A 16,828-nucleotide genomic window follows, 5' to 3' on the forward strand; every position below is an offset into this window, starting at 1 on the left:
TTAGGAATTCATTTTTCTAATAAATCAGTTATTATTTTTTTAATTGGTAAAAAAAAGAATTTATATTTGAAAGCAGGATCCTACTCTTTCTGATTCTATATTTGAGGTGCATCTTTTCCTTTCCTTAAACCAGTCTGTGCACAGAGCTTGGAATCAGGGACCAACTTCTTTGGTATGAGGTTTAGCTTGTCAGTTTAAGCAATTCCTTCCATCTGTGTGTAACTCTGTGCAAGCAATGGTTACAGGTGTTACAATGCCCTGTAGATTCAGGAAGGTGTGATATTGAATTTCTTACCTAGCATCATATTTCCCATCACATGTGATAATGCCTTAGTAACTGTTTGTGCCTCTGACCGCAGTTCTAACAGCTCTCTTGGTCTTCTGTAGGATTCATTCAAATGCAGTAGTAAGAGGACAGAGACAAAATTATTTTGGCTTTAGTCTGTGACTAAAGAAAGCCACCTGGGGGTTTTATATAACGAGATTATATGAATGCAAACATAAAACGTAACAACCAGTTAAGCTTTATTAGTAATAAAGCCTAAGGAGCACCTAATCAGAAGTGTAAAAAGATATGTATGTATAGATTATGTCACAGGGCTCAAATTATTCTGTATTATCTATACACTCTGACAGTTTTCTATTATGTAGTTACTGAAATCAGATACATTTGAAGGAATTGTTCAACAGCTGAAAGAAGAGGCTTTAAGTGAAACAATATCTTTCAGAGGAAAGTGAGGTGATTTGATAGCAGGTCTTTTGTACGTGGTTTCTTCTGGATTAGTCCAAATAGTGTCTTTCCTAGAGTGACTTTCATGTGGAGAGAAACCTTAGGTGCAAGGTGTAATTACACCAATTTTTGAACAGCTTTTAATAATGCGATATTAAAAAAATATTCTGTGTTTGTACTGGTATGAGGTAAGCCTGGCTGTCACCAGCATAATATCTGTTTATCTCCAGAAATGGAGGTTAAGATGGTTAAAAACAAAAAAAAAGGTTTGTAGTCCAAAACAGGAAAAATTTTCAAGAACTCAGGTCTCATTTAAGCATTAAAAGAAGAGGTCTGGTCTTGAAGCATCTTCTGGCAAAGAGGTGTGTAAATATTGAGACTTTTTGAAAATCTACCCTCAGGTTTGCAGTTGGAACTATCAGGTGTTAAACATTTGGACAATTTGGCTAATTTCATGTATTCAGACGAGAAGTCCTGACAACTTGTAAATGTTGGTGTTTTCCCCTCATTTGTGATGTGCAGAGATGAAGGGGAGAGAGAAATTCAGATTAATATTCCAATAATTTAAAGTAGATTTATTAGCTGTTGGAAAAGTTATTGTGGTGTTTGAAGTTACTCTGTGGCAACTGCTAAAAGGAAAACTGGAGAATACAGATTTGCAGTATTTTAATGCCACCCAGTCTTGTAACCCTGGATGGTCATGGGGACTAGACGTCTGTGAACAAAGTGGGTTTTATGTCAGGAATACTAGGGCTGAGTGAAGACAGGAAATTTTTCTTAGTATTGAGCAAAAATAATTTTGGCATTTGTTGTGTCTTTCATGAGTGAGGAAAGAAGAAACCGTTCCTTCTAAAGTTGATTTTAGAAAATGACAGAGCAGCTTTAGACTGTTGCTAGGCTGAGATTTCTGCATAATCCTTGAATGCAATTGTAAGTATGTGATACATTGCAGAGATCTTTCAACAGACCAACCCCTTACGTTTGTCAATAAATATATGCTATAAATATGCACCGAGTCACAACTAGATTCGTAAACACAACAAGTCTTTGAGCAGTTGGCATAAATAAATACAAGTTGTTGAGATAAGTTGGCTCCTTCACCATGGATGGGCTTCTCTGGCTGTGTGAATTATTTCTGGTGTCTCATCTACCTCATGTGTAATACTGCTGTCCACTTTGCTGGTAGAAGTAACAGCTGTTGGAGGGGGGAAATTGTAGAGAGGACAATAATGATAAGATTTAGGGCTGTGCATTTCTGGAACTGGTTGTTGGAGTATGGAACTTGCTGTCCATGCATGAGGCAATGGTAGCTTTTGTGAATTTACCTTCAGCCTCATATAACGGTTTGCTTCTCCTAACACAGCAGCCCTAATAGCATTATGTAAACCCCAGAGTCTTCCTTTAAGTCTGAGGACACAAAATGCTTTTGGAGTGATGTTTGCAATTATTCGACTTTGTTGTTTTCAAGTAGGTGTTTTACTGAGCACAATGGCAGATTGGTTATGGGAAAGAGATCAGGCATCAGTGTTTTGGTTTACCTAAAATGTCTGGGTGAGTGGGAGTGTGCAGCGAGTGGCATGTGCTGGGGAAACAACAGAACGGAGAAAGCTTTTGTGGTTAGTTCAGAAGCAATGTCGTGATGCTTAGGCTGATGCTCATCCCTCCTGCTTTCCACATAAGGCATGATACAAAGCAGAAGAATTCAAGCCTCCCCTGTCCCCTCCCCAAGTGGAAGTTTGTCTTGGCGCTTTTTGTTGCATATGTGTCTGTTATAATCATTACTAATCACACAGGCAAGCAGGGCTAACGTGTTCCTTGGTTGTCAATGCCGCTCAGAATCCAAATGAGTTCCTCAGTACCAAAGAGCTGGGAGGTTTTATCAGCTTGTCTGGAGCTGCTGTGTTTGACTGCTTTTTGTAAATGGCAGAGGAGTGTTTTCCTTTTGTGCTTGCCGGAACTGAGCCTGAGCCTCGCTGATGTTAAAATAATGCTCGGCGTGTGCAAGTGAAATAGTCCCAAAGGAGGCAGCAAAGTCAAGCATCCCGGTAGAATGCTAATGAAGGTGTACAAAACACTTCTGTATCATTATGATTTGTCATGAAAGGCAGGTGAAAGAAGGAGAGGGTGAAAAAGCACAGTTTATTCTGTGTTAAAGGACAAAAGAAAACATAATTATTGAAGCAGTCGCAGAGAACAAGATCAAATATGTGGCATTCAGAAAAGCAGTTATGTCCCTTGAATAATTAAGATGATTTGCAAGTAGTTCTACCTCAGAACTAGTGTTGAAGGGGGAAAAGAAAAAAAAGTCAAAGCTGATTCAGTTCCGCCTAGGGCCTTAAAATAGTATTCATGCCATTGAGATTAATGTGCAGTTCTATGAAACCATGCACTATTCAAAATTAACAGCAATACTTATTCACATTTCCAAACATCACACCAAACTATGATTCTGGGAGAAAATCATTACTAATGGAATTACATTTTGTTGAGAAAACAGAAGTACAGTTATTCTGCAGAATTTCTATATCATCAAAGTTCTTTTTATCTGCCTTAAGGATCTTTTTATTATTAATACAGAAAAACTAGATAAAGGTTCCTTTTCCAGGATGTTTCACATCCTTAAGCACTCGCATTGCTAAATTGTTTTCAAAGAAATTTTAAAATATTTTTTAATATCTACATTATGTAATCTTTGCTGGTGAGGTTCTCCAAATCCACCCAACTGCAAAACCAACAGCAAAAATCAACTCTAAAGCAGTCACAAAGCTGTTTGTGCTCTCAGAGACTTACCTTCTGAGGAGGAGCTAGAGAGCAACATCAGAGCTGTCCTCTGGAAAAATAAGGCCATCTCTTATCTGCCACTAGTGCTCTCAATTAATGCACTTTTATCAGTGGAGTATGCCTTGTGCTGATTTCATGGTAGTAGCTTTTCCATGCAAAATGCAGTGTGTTCAATGAAGATTAACTCAAAAACCTTACTTGGAAAATAACTGGTGCATTTTTTGACCACTTGATGGCATCACTCAGTTGTATGGAAACTAGACTGTGCTACCAGTAGAGTAGTTTTACTTGTGCTTGGTGTGGGAGGACTTTCATGTTTTATCTTTGACCATCAAAGAGTGAAGAGAGTTATTAATACACTCCCATAAACTAAGCAAAATCCCCAACTCTTATTTTTATCACTGTTTTCCTTCTCTGCGGTACATTACTTACCATTTTGGAGTAATTTCTTTATCTCCATAAATGCAAACAGAAGAGTTGTCCAGGTGGCAACAAATGACAGTGTACTGAAGATGCTGAACCAAGGGGGTAATGGAGGAAACAAGGCACAGTGACTATTATTTAGATGGAAGGATGGTTCTGGTAGTGTCAGGGGAGCTCTGGGAGTTTACACATGCTGAGAATTGGCCCACAGGACATCAGGTCATACAGCACATGGTTGAAAGGAAGCTGGAGTCCTAAATACTGCTTCTCCTAAGCAGCCAGTGTCATTGAGCAGTAACGAGGCACCCTGTTAGGGCCCTGAGCAGTGACCCAAAGGAGATGGAGTCAGCTACTGACCCCAAAAAGAGGTTGACAGTCAGTGAGAGCAAAGCAGCACAAGAAAGGCCATATCACCAGTGTGCCTCTGTTCTGTGAGCAATGGTTAGCATGCTTCTGGAGGGGAAAAAAGTAGCAAAAATATAGACAAAACTCCATTTTGATTTTTTTTTTTTTATATTTCCCCTATTTTTCCTGCTTGTTTAGCTTAGGGTGCTGCATGATGGAAAAATAATAAAAAGACAGCCCCAAAACTGGGAGAGAATATTTAATAGCAATTTTCCCAGGGCTTTTTGGTAAACATTTCAAAATCTCATGCTTTCCTTAGCTTTTGAGGTATTTTTTGATGCTGCTTTTTCAGGGATATTCTGACATACTGATCACATGAACTCTTAACTATGCACAGTAATGTATGTATGTACTGGTTTTCTGGAATCTTTTCCTCATAGTGATGGCCAGCTGAAATAATCATCATTATCTTAGAACATGTAAACAATGATGCATATATAGTTTTTGGATCATGAAATGCTTTGAGCTGGCCTGCTGAGAATTTTATCAAAGTTGTAGGCTAAAGAGTCCAGCTATACACTTAGAAAATTTATGCTGTTTTTCTAAAAAAAAAAAAAAAGAAAAAAAGAAAATGTTTATCAACTGACTTGCCAGTCTTATTTCAGTTGCTAAGATTCAGTTGCTAGGAAAAAACACCTAAGATTCCCTTATCTTGGTTTTCTAAGGAAAAAACATAATGAAGGATGGAGAAAGAATTCAGAAACAGAAATTGTAATTATTAGGTTTTTCAGTATATGTTATCTAGCATAATGATTTTGGTTGGTAGTTATTAGGAGACAAGCTGCAAAAGAACCCCATGGAGGGCTCACAAAGGCAATTCCATTGCTGACAAATACTGTGTTTCCACAGTTGCACTAAGAGGAAAAATCCAAGCTTGCCTCAGGACAGCAATGAACTTCTCTAATTTTCATGGAGTTGGTGGTAGCCTGTGCCTTGCTGGCAGCATCTCTTTCATGTATAGATGTTAATGGTCCTGTTACAGGTTAACTTAGACATTTTTTTAGCTTTGGTGCCCTAAATCTGTAGTTTTTAGGAACTGTGGCCCCAGGTTTTACTGCTGTTGCCTGTCACTTGTTAAGGACCTTACAGCACACATATTTACACAAGGGAAAGTATCTCTTGTTGAGAGATGCCCTGGCAGTGAGGTGTGTGTTGGATTTTGAAGCTCTTTCCGAGCTTGCAAACTGCCAGGAGAAGGTGCTCTCGGCTTCTTGGAACTGTAGAGAGCCCTACAGTGATTATTGTGAATTCTTTCCAGTATGGGTTTCATGGCTTCAGAAAAAGGACATGTAAAGGGAGGTTTCTCTGTGAGACTCGTGAAAATGGGGATTTTGAGGAGGTAAACATTAGTCTGCTTTGCCTTTGTGTTGAAGACATGGTTCCTTCTATTGTGTTTCTGTGAAGTCCAACAAGAATGTTATCTATATGAAAAACTCCAGGCATGCTCTGTCCTCTTTGATGCTCAGACTGGCTATCAATTTATTCGTTTATATTTATTGCAAGACAGTCTGCAGTACTTGTCAGTGGTTGCATTTGTAATTTGAATGCCGGGCTCGTGCCATGCTCTCCAAGACCCTTTTCACAATGTGTTATTATATACAGGGGGAGCTTTCATGACGTGAAATCCACTTCTTGGGTGAAACCTTGGCATCACATTTGGGCTCTGAATGCAAGGAAGCAGGAGTAACACAATTGCAATCAGAAACTACGGAGAGGCTGTGTCAGACTTTCCTGTGGCTTCCAAAATAATCACATCAAGGACTGCAGGATCTAAGAATGCCTGTATCCTGATTCTGGATACAGGCAAAGGATTGTTTAAATGAAACAATCCTATTGTTAAACAACAATATTTGTTGTTCTCAAGTGCTATATCCAAAAAATGGATATATCCAAGTGGAGGTACTTAGGGGGTTTGGTTGGTTTGATTTATTTTTTTTTAAATTTTTTTTCTATCAAACCACAGAGGACTAATTGTCTAATTGTGAATTTTCTTTCTTGTTTTAAGATGTATTTTGTTTTGATAATGGAGTAATAAATACCCATCTTCACTACACATAAGGTGATACAGCAATGAAAGTGTCACAGAAAAGATTTTGCTGTGTTTATTATTTTTCTCTATATTATAAATTACCATGCAACAAGTAACTATAACTTTGTGTAGGGTTTTCCTAATAAAAATAATAATTTTTTTGTTATTTGTAGAAAAATAGTGAGAGTACAGAACATAAAGATAAGTAAAAGCATCCAGAAAAGAAAAATATATTAAATATATTACATTAAAATATAATTGCTGAGTATCCAAAGGAAGAATAAATGCACAGCATTAAGTGTAAATGATGCAAATTCATTGTGAAGTGCTTTTTCCAGTTAATAAAAGAAGCTGAAGAGTAAGAAACATCATAAAATGTGAAATAAGGAGTAAAATATTCTTCAGGAAACCCCATTTAGGTTCTGTGCTTAGAATACTAATTTTGATGTTGTACTTAATACACCAATAACAGAAGTGAATCTTTCTGTAGTTCAATATTTTAATAGAAGTATTTTCAGTGATATTAATGAGATTATTCTATAATTTTTTCTGCCTCATCAACTAGTTTTACACAAAAGCATTTAAGGGCCTTTTGAGGTATCAAGAGGAAAAAATGTAGATAGTTAGTAGTCTTTTCCCATTTTTCTGTGTGACTGAATTAACTGTGGGCTTGTGTCCTGACTCCATGGAAATTTCTCATGTGCTGCAGCAGAAATATTTAGGTTTTGTTTAGATATGTGTGAAAATGCTTAGTTCTCTGGTTTGTGTTATTTTGGCTTTACCTGAAAGAATTGTATCATCATCCTCTTGATTTTTAAATATTCCTTGGTGGCTTTCTCCTTGTATTGTTTTTCTTTCTATCTCATTTCAGTGCTCCAACAACTTCCCAGAAGGACTTTTTCCATTTAATTTGAGAATACCTCTATGGGTGTGTTTCCCACAGACCTTACATCTTAAGACACAGTTTTATCAGTTTTCTGAATCGATATATTTTTATCTCGGAACTCTTTGCTCGTCTAGTATTTCATCCCAAATTTTATGAGTATCTGTTTATATATAATTTTGATAATGAAAAAATGACTGATTAAATTTTGTACACATGAATAATACAATAGTTTGTGTATATAGCTGGTGGTATTCTGCATCTGCTTGCCAGTTCATGTGGTAGATCTGCTAACTATGCACTTTCAGCACAAGATATTACAGGCCTTGATAGTCTCATGGAATAGTAGGCTTTAGGTTCCCAAAAATAGTTTGTTTTGTTTTGTTGTTTTTTTTTCCATAGAATTTGCTATGTTCTCTTTACTTTGATGTTTTAATGATAAATTTTTTCCCTTATTGGTTTTCAAAAATGTGAAAAAGTAATCTTCTGTTAGAGTGACTGAGGCAGTAGTACTGAGGCAAGCATGAAGTCCCTCATCTCAGAAGGAAGGTGGCTTTCAAATCTAATTACAGATACTTATGTGCCAACTTTGTTAATCACTTCATTGCAGAATGTTACAGCAGATCTGAAGTTATCTTTTTTCATTTGAAAATCTTTCCAAGCAAAAAGGCAGAAACCTCTCAATTTTCAAACAGTGACATTTTTTAAAATGCAAGTTACTTGTGGTTAGGATGATTCTCCCTTTGCAGTGCAGTGAAGAGCTCCTAAGCATTAGTCAAACTGAAAAATAAGGAAAAAAAAAAAGTCAACCAAAAATTTAGAGAGCATTTATCAAGTATCAGGTGGTGTCCAGAGTGGGTAGGGCCAGTTACGGTGATACCCAAAAGTGAGAGACAGAATGACATTGAAGTTTGAAGAGGCAGTGTGAATGCCAGTAGGTGGATATATTGTTAGATCTGAAATTACACTGGCAGCTGGTCTTTTGATAATGGAGGAAACAAAGGAACAAGTTTCTACTCTTTTCTGAATAATAGGAAACTGTTGAAAGGGAGACTGAGAGATGGTCATGTTGTCACATTGCCAGGAGCTAGATAACAGTTTCTCTTGGAGTATTTTAATTCCCTGTGGTTTGGAGAGAGAGGGATTTAATTACAGAGAGATCTGAGCTAAAGCCCTTAATGCAAATATCCCTATGAAAAGGGTGCCAAATCAGGACTTTGCCATCTGCACCTGTCTTCAGAAATGGGATGGCAGGACACAAGGCAGTGGTAGAAAAGCAAGACCTCAAGCAGCATGATTGCAACAAAGTAAAATTCTTGCATCATCTCATATGCCATGAGGAGTCCCACTGATGAAAAAGGTCATATGGATAAGGCTCAGTCTGAAATCTAATAGCTGCTGTTCTTCCAGGCTTAAGTGTGGCTTAATGGGATGTGATTGGAGTTAGAGATGTGGGTCACAGAATGAGAGAAAAGTTTAGTACATATTGCTATGATGTAATAGTCAAGTTAGACAAGTGGAAGCTAGAAAATGCCCAAAATATATTAATCTGTGTTACTTCTGCCAACATCATGACAGAGATGACACGGAGAAGCTAAATGGAAAAAACCCAAGGCAATAGATGGAGAAGAGAGCAGACAGTGTCTTGTGAAACACTGTAATGGAAATAACAGCTCAAGAGATAAAATGTCAAGCAGATGTGAAAAGGGGAATTTCTGAAAAGAGACTTCAAGAGAATAGGTTAGGAGAGTTACTTCCCCAAAATGATTAAGAACAGGATTAATCGATAATTTGGAATACTTTAATAAAATCCAAGAATAACCTTGAGAGAGGGTTGGTTGATAGAAGCCAACATTGAATAAGCTGCATGGCATGATTTAAGTGTCTCGAATGGGTTAATGCAGGTTTATTTTTTAGGTATGATGATGTTCATGTTTTCATCATTAGAATGCACATCTCTTACTGTATGGTTTTTAGGATGTTGGTGTCTTCTTAAAAGGAAACCTAATTGTGATGAAGGAATTCAGTACAGCAAACTTATAACTCACTATTTAAATAGCAGTCAAATCCGGAGGCAGGATTGCTAGAATGTTTATGTCTTTTTATCTGTGGAACAGATATCTTAAAAGCACTATCTCTTGAAACCGATCTAAATGAATATATACATACAAGATAAATATAAAGCATTTCAGTTATAAAAATATTAAATTCTTATAACTATAAATATAGTAATTAAAGATCACTAAAGTTCTCAAGGTGTTTTGATTCCCCTTTCCATTATAGGCTGACATGGACCAAAACATTTCAAATCTCTGTATTTCAGCTTTAAGAAAATCAAGATCAGGGTTATGAAATTCATATGCAAAAATTCAAGATTCTTTTGAGTGCTTGTGAAGCTGCAGCTGATATACAGAATTAGTGATTTATTCAATCTCATGTTTGATGTTTGATTGTTTCTACAAATCCATAGCTAGTGTGAAGTAAAACAGAAAATCACATACATTTTCTCATGTTAGTTTTCTGTGGAAGAAAGTGCAGGACTGTGGGAGGAATCCTAAAAAAACCCCAAAAAGTCACCAGGGTTTTCTTCTGAGATGGTATAATCCTTGAACGTTCCCTTGCTAAGGAATTTTGAGGTGTCTAAAGAGTTAATGAGTTTTTTAATGGAGTCTGTTATGTAGTAGTAACCCACTGTGTTACTCATGTAAAAAGAAATACTTCTTTATGTGCTCAAAGCTAATTCTCACCCTCCAGTGCAATAAGTGTGGAGAGGTTGAACTTCTTGGAATTCATTGTATTTTTATATAATGAAAGTCTTCTATTAGAAATGACACGTTCTGTTTCACATTCTGTGATTTGACTAAAGAAAACAATTCAGAAAACACGAAACCTTTTTTTCCTTAGTCATTCCAGTTTTTATTGCCTGCTATCTTGAAACAGAGAGGCAAGAGGAGAAAACACTATGTAGCATATGCTTTCAGGCAGAACATAATCAATTGACAAAATATCAGAATGTGGAAACATATTGACTAATTCTTCATTTTTAACCCATGTACACAAACTAGAAAACATTGGGAAAATGCCTCAACTGAAATGGTCTTTCTTGAGATATTTCAGCTGTGTTTGGTGGGCTGTACTGGGAGATAAGGGGGCCCATTTGCCATGATCTGTCATCTCTCTGGTCTTACTGCTAATAAGCAAGCAGCTTTTGATTAGTGTCAACCACTGAATGGACGTTTTTCTTGTTAAACAACTGGTGATCAGCTCTATATTGCACAAATAAGTGACTCTCTGAATGCAACCTCCCATCAGAAAGGGCTTTGTTTTTTCTCTCCTTCTGTCTGCTTTGCAAGTAAATTGTTCCTGCTACAAACCCACGTTGCTTGCTTCTCTCACCCTCGCTGACAGCAAAGCTTGCTGGCTGGTGATCTCTGCAGGGGTTTATGGCTCAGCTCTGCTGTTCTCTCCCTCTGTTCCCACTTCGCCGTTCCCTCCCCTACTGTGACTAAATAAATTACCTGTATGACATGTTCAGTTTTCTCTGGCAAGAAGCCTGGGAAATCAAATCTGTTCCCGAACCTGGGTCTCCCATTTGGCAAATATAATGCCTCCCTGCTGTTAAATCAGGTCAGCTCTCAGGAAAAACAAAGAACAATTTCATATAACTATAATCAACACAGAGTAAATTTAGATAATGCTGCTGACATATGTTTATTGTAAAGACCATCAAGGAAATAATTTTAAAAGCTCTTCATCTTTTTCTGTTGCATCAGGATACATGATGTACATTCTGTGCAAAGAGAAGATCAAACATCTTCCTTCTGCTATCCCATATCAAAGGGAAATATATCTATTTTCTGCCTGGTCTAAGACGATATTTAGTGAAGTGGTTCATTGGTTGTGTTAGAAACAATTTTATGCATTCAATTACTGAGCTGTTACATAATTAGTATTAATTGATACTTAACTGTTAATTACTATTAATTATTCATAACCTGTCCAGTTCCTTTGACTTTCTGGCCTCCAAAAGTGGAGATATACGTAAAAGTGTTTAGAGGAGAAAAAATAAATCCTTTTAATAGATTGTGTTCTCTTTTCTACCTTTACACTCAACCCATTTCCACTGGAGATCAGAGGCAGTGGGTCAGCAGCAGTGACACAGGCACTGGCAGTCCTGCAGCACCTGGCACGTGTGGGCAGCCTGCTTGCTCGTGTGCCAAGGCTGTCACCCCAGAGCGGGGCAGCACCAGTGTGGGCAGCCTCCCCCTCCCAGATGAAAGCTGAATTTCCTGCTCAGCTCTCTGTGTGTCCTGGAGGGGCTCTGAATTACACCCCAGAGGCCGTTTCATTTATCCACTGTTAGCAAGCTTGTGCAGACTGCAGTGGAGCATCTCCAGTCACCTCCGGTCTGGCTTTATTACAGCAGGACTCTGTGGTGGAGGAGCAGAGCAGAGGTTTCCTTTGGGCAGGTGGTTGCTGGGGACTGAAACAGGTGCTGAAACCCTGAGCTTGCCTCCAGCCCTCTTCAAAGGCAGAAAGGAGTAGGCAGTTCCAAGTGCCCCTGGGGGATGCTCAGGGCTGGTGCCACGCTAACCCATGATGTTTGCTGTGCTCAGCTCCCAGGGCCAACTTTGCTACCACTTACTCAAGAGTGTTAGTAAAAACTGACGTTGCTGGTTGCTTCGTAGTTCTTGCACAGTCTTAGCACCACCACTGACTAAATAGCTGCTGAGTTATACCCAGGGTCCTTGGCTGGAAACACTTTCCAACCACAGCTTAATATCAGGGTGTCTTACCTGGAGGAGTCCTGGGAAGAACAAGCCATGTGGGATGTCCTGAGCAGCAGAACCAGCTTCCCAGGGCTCTGCCCAGCCTGCATGGCCTGTGCTTCAAACTCACCTAATACTTCATTCTCAAAAGCAGATGAGGTCAAATTATATGCTCTGTTTTTAAATGGTACATGCTTTTTGAGATCTTTTTAAGGACAGCTACAGTGTTGTTAATAATTATTTAATCATTCATAAGTTGTCTTTGTTCTAATGAGTGCCTTTGTTGTTTCTTCGTTGCTCTGAGACTTACAGTGAATGTCTTTTTCATCAATTTAAAAAATCATTCACAACTCTGCTGTGTAACACAAATCCTTGAAATGGAAATTGCTCTTTATTGTCCAAAATCTTCATCCAATGTGCCTAATGAAGATTAAGGGGTTAAAGCAGTGAAATGAGTTTTAAAAGATGGGAGTTCAGTTCCTGCTTCCACCAGGAATGACCTGAAGCAAGGACCATAATCTCCATCCATATCTGCTGCTGTCTCAAGAACTGACAGTAGCTACATTATCTGTCCTCCACTTTGACATATCAGTACAGATTGTAGATACTGTCTCCTACTGTAAAGGTGCAGAACCTAACTCTGAAAGGCTTCAACCGATATTGTAATATAAATAATTTCAGCTCTGTGTTGATGGCAAGGGTAAAGCTTGTCTTGTTCCCTTCCTAGCATTTAGGTTGTCAGAAGCATTGTTGAGCTTACTCAAACTCCTCTTTATTTCTTGTCTTCTCCAGCCTGTGACCTGATGACCCTGGGGATCTTGGCCTTAGTGACGTCCACTGGCTGTGCCTCGGCCAACGCCCTGCAGTCCCTGACAGATGCCATGCACATCCCACACCTCTTTGTCCAGCGGAACACGGGAGGCTCCCCCCGCACCGCCTGCCACCTGAACCCCAGCCTGGAGGAGGAGGAGTACACGCTGGCCGCCCGCCCGCCCGTCCGCCTCAACGACGTCATGCTCAAACTGGTCACTGAGCTGCGGTGGCAGAAGTTCATAGTGTTCTACGACAGTGATTATGGTAAGTAGAGGATTTCAGACACGTTAAATCCCTTTCTTTTCAACTGGGAGGTAGAGAGGAAAGTATAAAGGGAAGGACGGAATATAACTTGCCGGGGTTTTCATTGACGGAGGAGAAAGCATTTCAAGTGGACATGGGTCTTTGGCTTGGAGGAAAGGTTGCTGTGAAAACTAGTTCTCAGACAAGGAGCAAAGTTGCTTAGCAACACCTACCAAGACAGACAAAGTTTGAATCCTCTCGCACTTTTTCAGTCAAATATTAATAAAGTGTTGACATTGATAGGCAGGGGTTGCACAGGCGAGCAAGGAAGTTCAACATGGCCTCTACCCGCTCCAGAAAACACTTTCTGTCAAAGCTGAGAACTGTTCTCTTTAAAAATTAATTTTCACAATAACTGTTACCGTTTCTTTTTTCACACGCTTCCTCATACTATTCCGCATTAGGACTAAATTTCACAGGGATATACTCCCTGGCATTAAACCAACGGGTAGAGTTAGTATTTTCACTGTATCTGAAGCATTTCCTTCAGCAAAATTTTTGCTCAGGCTGAAACTCGAGGAAAAGTAATCTCTGCCCAAGCATGTTTTGTGCATTATGATGGGTGTAAAGAACAATGAAAAAACAAATCTCTCATTGTGCCAGGCTCTCGGAGTGAAAGGCAACTGTGTGCATACTTTTTTAAAATATATTCCCCCTGCCTACTGCTCAACTGATACGATCACTGTTCCATATGTTTAATTTGTGGTATTTTCAGCTCTGTTGTCTTAGGATATTGGATCTGTAATGGGGAAAATAAATTTTCTGTGGTATATTTTAAAAGCCTGCAAATACTTTTGCCTTAAAATATGATGGATAATCTTCTGATGTGGTGACTTACCATGAACAGAATAAAAAGAAAGGAAACTTAAGGTTAAATCACAGTAGGAAAAATAATCTTATGTGTCTCTGTGCATATAGTTTAGTCTTCCACAACTGCACAATAAATCTTTATTTGCATTCTCTATATACTGTCAGATTTCTGCTGGTGAATCAGAGAGAAATAAAACATCTTTTGTTTTGAAATTGGGCTAGTCCTGCTTTAAAAAAAATCCAAGAAACCACAAACAAAAATGAGGACAGTTTTCAGTGAGAGATCAACTGAGGTTGTACCATCTTTCTAATGATATAGAATTATTTTAAGCATGAGAAGACTGCCATGGTGCTTGTAGACTTACCTAATCTGTAGACTCAAAAATCTAGCAACCCAGCAAGTAATTACTATCGTATGTAATGCTTTAACAGTGAATTCTTTGAAAGGCAAAGCTATAAGGTACATGGTAGGTGTTCTTTGGTGGACTTCTGGTAGTGATGAGAAAGTTGCTCTTTACAGGAAATTGGGTTTAAAGACTCAAAATTCTTCTAACAGTTATTTCAAGAATGAAGGGGAAAAAAAGAAATCTTAAAAGGATGCCTTACAAACACCTCAGATGCTCTATGTGCAAACTGCCATTGCCAGTTTTGTCACTGAACCATGGTATCACTTATTCAAGTAATACAACTGTGTTTCTTGGCCTTTTTTATTTTTTTCCTTTTTTTTTTTGTATTTTTTCTTTTTGGTTTTTTTTTTTTTGTTTGTTTTGTTTTGCACAGGCTTACCATCTCAATACAAAATTCTGAAACCCTTAGTTCACATACTGTGTAAATTCAGTTATGATCGAATTTATCTTTTCTGTTTCCCACAAACTGTATCAGTAAGACATCAACGTTATGGAAAATTGCCACAGGCATTCTGCTCCTTCCAGTGGAGAATGTGGTGTGCATTTGCAGCTGCCCATGTGCTACTTCCTCTCCTTTTCCTCATGGATGTGACATCCTTCTTATGCGAACTCCACTAGAATAATTTTTTTCATAAGAATTTGGTGGGAGGGGTTTCCGTAACGAAGCCAGCTGAACCTTGCCAGCTCTGGGCAGGCATCAGTGAATGGAGGATAAATAACCCAGTTCCCAGGATAAGGCATGCTGAGCTCAGGAGCAGATGCCTGGCTCCCAGGGCATGCCCCTTGCCCTCAGCAGTGAGCTCCCACCCAGCCCTGCTCCTGCAGCTCCAGCAGCACTTCCCTGCTCAACAGGCAGGAGCTGACTGCTGGCTGTGAGGAGGGAGGTCACATGTTTGGGATTACAGAGCATTTCCAGCATTGAGTTTTTGTGGTTTTCTATAATAAATGGTCCTTCTCTACCTGATCTCTGAAAGTTATACTGTTCCTTGGAGTAGTGTTTTAATTTGTCCTTTTGCTGATCCCTAAAAGCCATCCAATCCCTTGGTGTCTTCCTTGTGTAAATGGCCAGATTTTCTGAAGCTAAAGCAGCACCACACAATTTAAAGAAGTCCTGTGTTTATATATACAGCAATGCTGTGTTATATTGGCCCTGAAAATTATTTACTTAGTTAATTACTTGTCCCTTATCAGAAATACATTTTGGATTATAATTTGTGCATTGGCTAAATTAAGGAAAAGTTAGTAATGGACTTGGTGATTAGAAATACAGAGTAGTCACTGAACAGCCTAATGAACCCTTAATATTGTTGTGCTTACTATAAATATGCCTTGTTTTACACTGAAGTGACAGATAAAAATCTGTATGCACAACTTCAGTGAAAGAATATGACCCTTTCCAGTAAAATGCCTTTAAGTCTTCAACAAGAAATGAAGAGGTTTCACAGGAAAAAATGTGGAAGTTTCAGTGAAAAGTTTTCTAAATGAAGTGGTAGAAGCAGGATGCAAACTGTGGCATTTAACCTAACGTGAAACCAGCTTTTAGATTTTGTCACTTGTGGTGAAGGAACAGGTAACAGCAAGCAATGGTAATGGCTTGGTTCTGGACAAGTGACCTTTTAAAGACCTTGAAGTTGATAGTAGCAGCACTCAGATTCTCCTGGATGATACACCGTTCTCCTGCTGAGCAGTGCCAACAGGAGAAAGGTTGGTTGATACTTTATCTATGTGGTTCTCCTGTACTTATAGAAGAAACGGTAAGAGTTCATATAGATACGCATCTTCATGACTTAGACCTTGTTTTTCCACTTCTCTCATTTATGGTTTATGAACAATTTCAAAAGATGCACAGAAATCTACTTCCCATTGATCACAATGGGAACTTTCTCCTGCTGAGACCGCTGCCTGATCAGAAAATGATTGCTAGGTACTATAGTCCTTGCCATGTCATCTTGAGAAGGTTTTCAACCCCCTGTATGCTTCCCTTTCCCATCTGTGAAAGAAAAGCCTTCCTCCCTGTGTGACTGAGCTAGTGTTTGAAATTTCTTTAAAATTCTTTAGGAAACAGAATTAAGTGGCACAGTCAGGAATAAGGCAATTCCAGTAAGATCTCAAGGGACCAGAGTCATGTTAAATGTGTCATTTTCCTTTAAACACTTTTATGAAGATCCCATGCTAAATCATGGTATTTGACATTCATTTTCTGCAGGAAAAAATGAGTTTGTCAATGGCTGTCAGGTGGTGCTCTGTGGAAATAGGTCTACCCACCTGTTACAGAACCTGCAACAGAATTCAGATCAGGTCTATCATCCTAGAAACCTTCAACTGTGCTGATGTGTTTTGAATTGCTTTTTGCTCTACAGGAGCATCTTTTGTGCCTCTACATATATTGTAACAATGTGTAAAGGCCTTCTGGGAAGTTTAATGTTTTATTTTGCTGACCTTCTGGATGTAGAAGCATCAGTAATCAAATTTTCT

The 16,828-nt window shown here is 38.6% G+C and overlaps 1 protein-coding gene across 2 annotated transcripts in view; it reads left to right on the plus strand.

The window, feature by feature from the left end:
• GRID1 (glutamate ionotropic receptor delta type subunit 1) overlaps positions 1-16,828 on the plus strand; it is a 519,369-nt gene that overhangs the window by 187,359 nt on the left and 315,182 nt on the right. For both annotated transcript variants that reach the window (XM_032695050.1, XM_032695049.1), the window contains exon 3: positions 12,813-13,097. In XM_032695050.1, the coding sequence (XP_032550941.1) occupies positions 12,813-13,097 (285 nt within the window). The remainder of the gene's footprint in view (positions 1-12,812; positions 13,098-16,828) is intronic.

Source organism: Chiroxiphia lanceolata, chromosome 8 (genome assembly GCF_009829145.1).
Source record: "Chiroxiphia lanceolata isolate bChiLan1 chromosome 8, bChiLan1.pri, whole genome shotgun sequence".
NCBI lineage: Eukaryota > Metazoa > Chordata > Aves > Passeriformes > Pipridae > Chiroxiphia > Chiroxiphia lanceolata.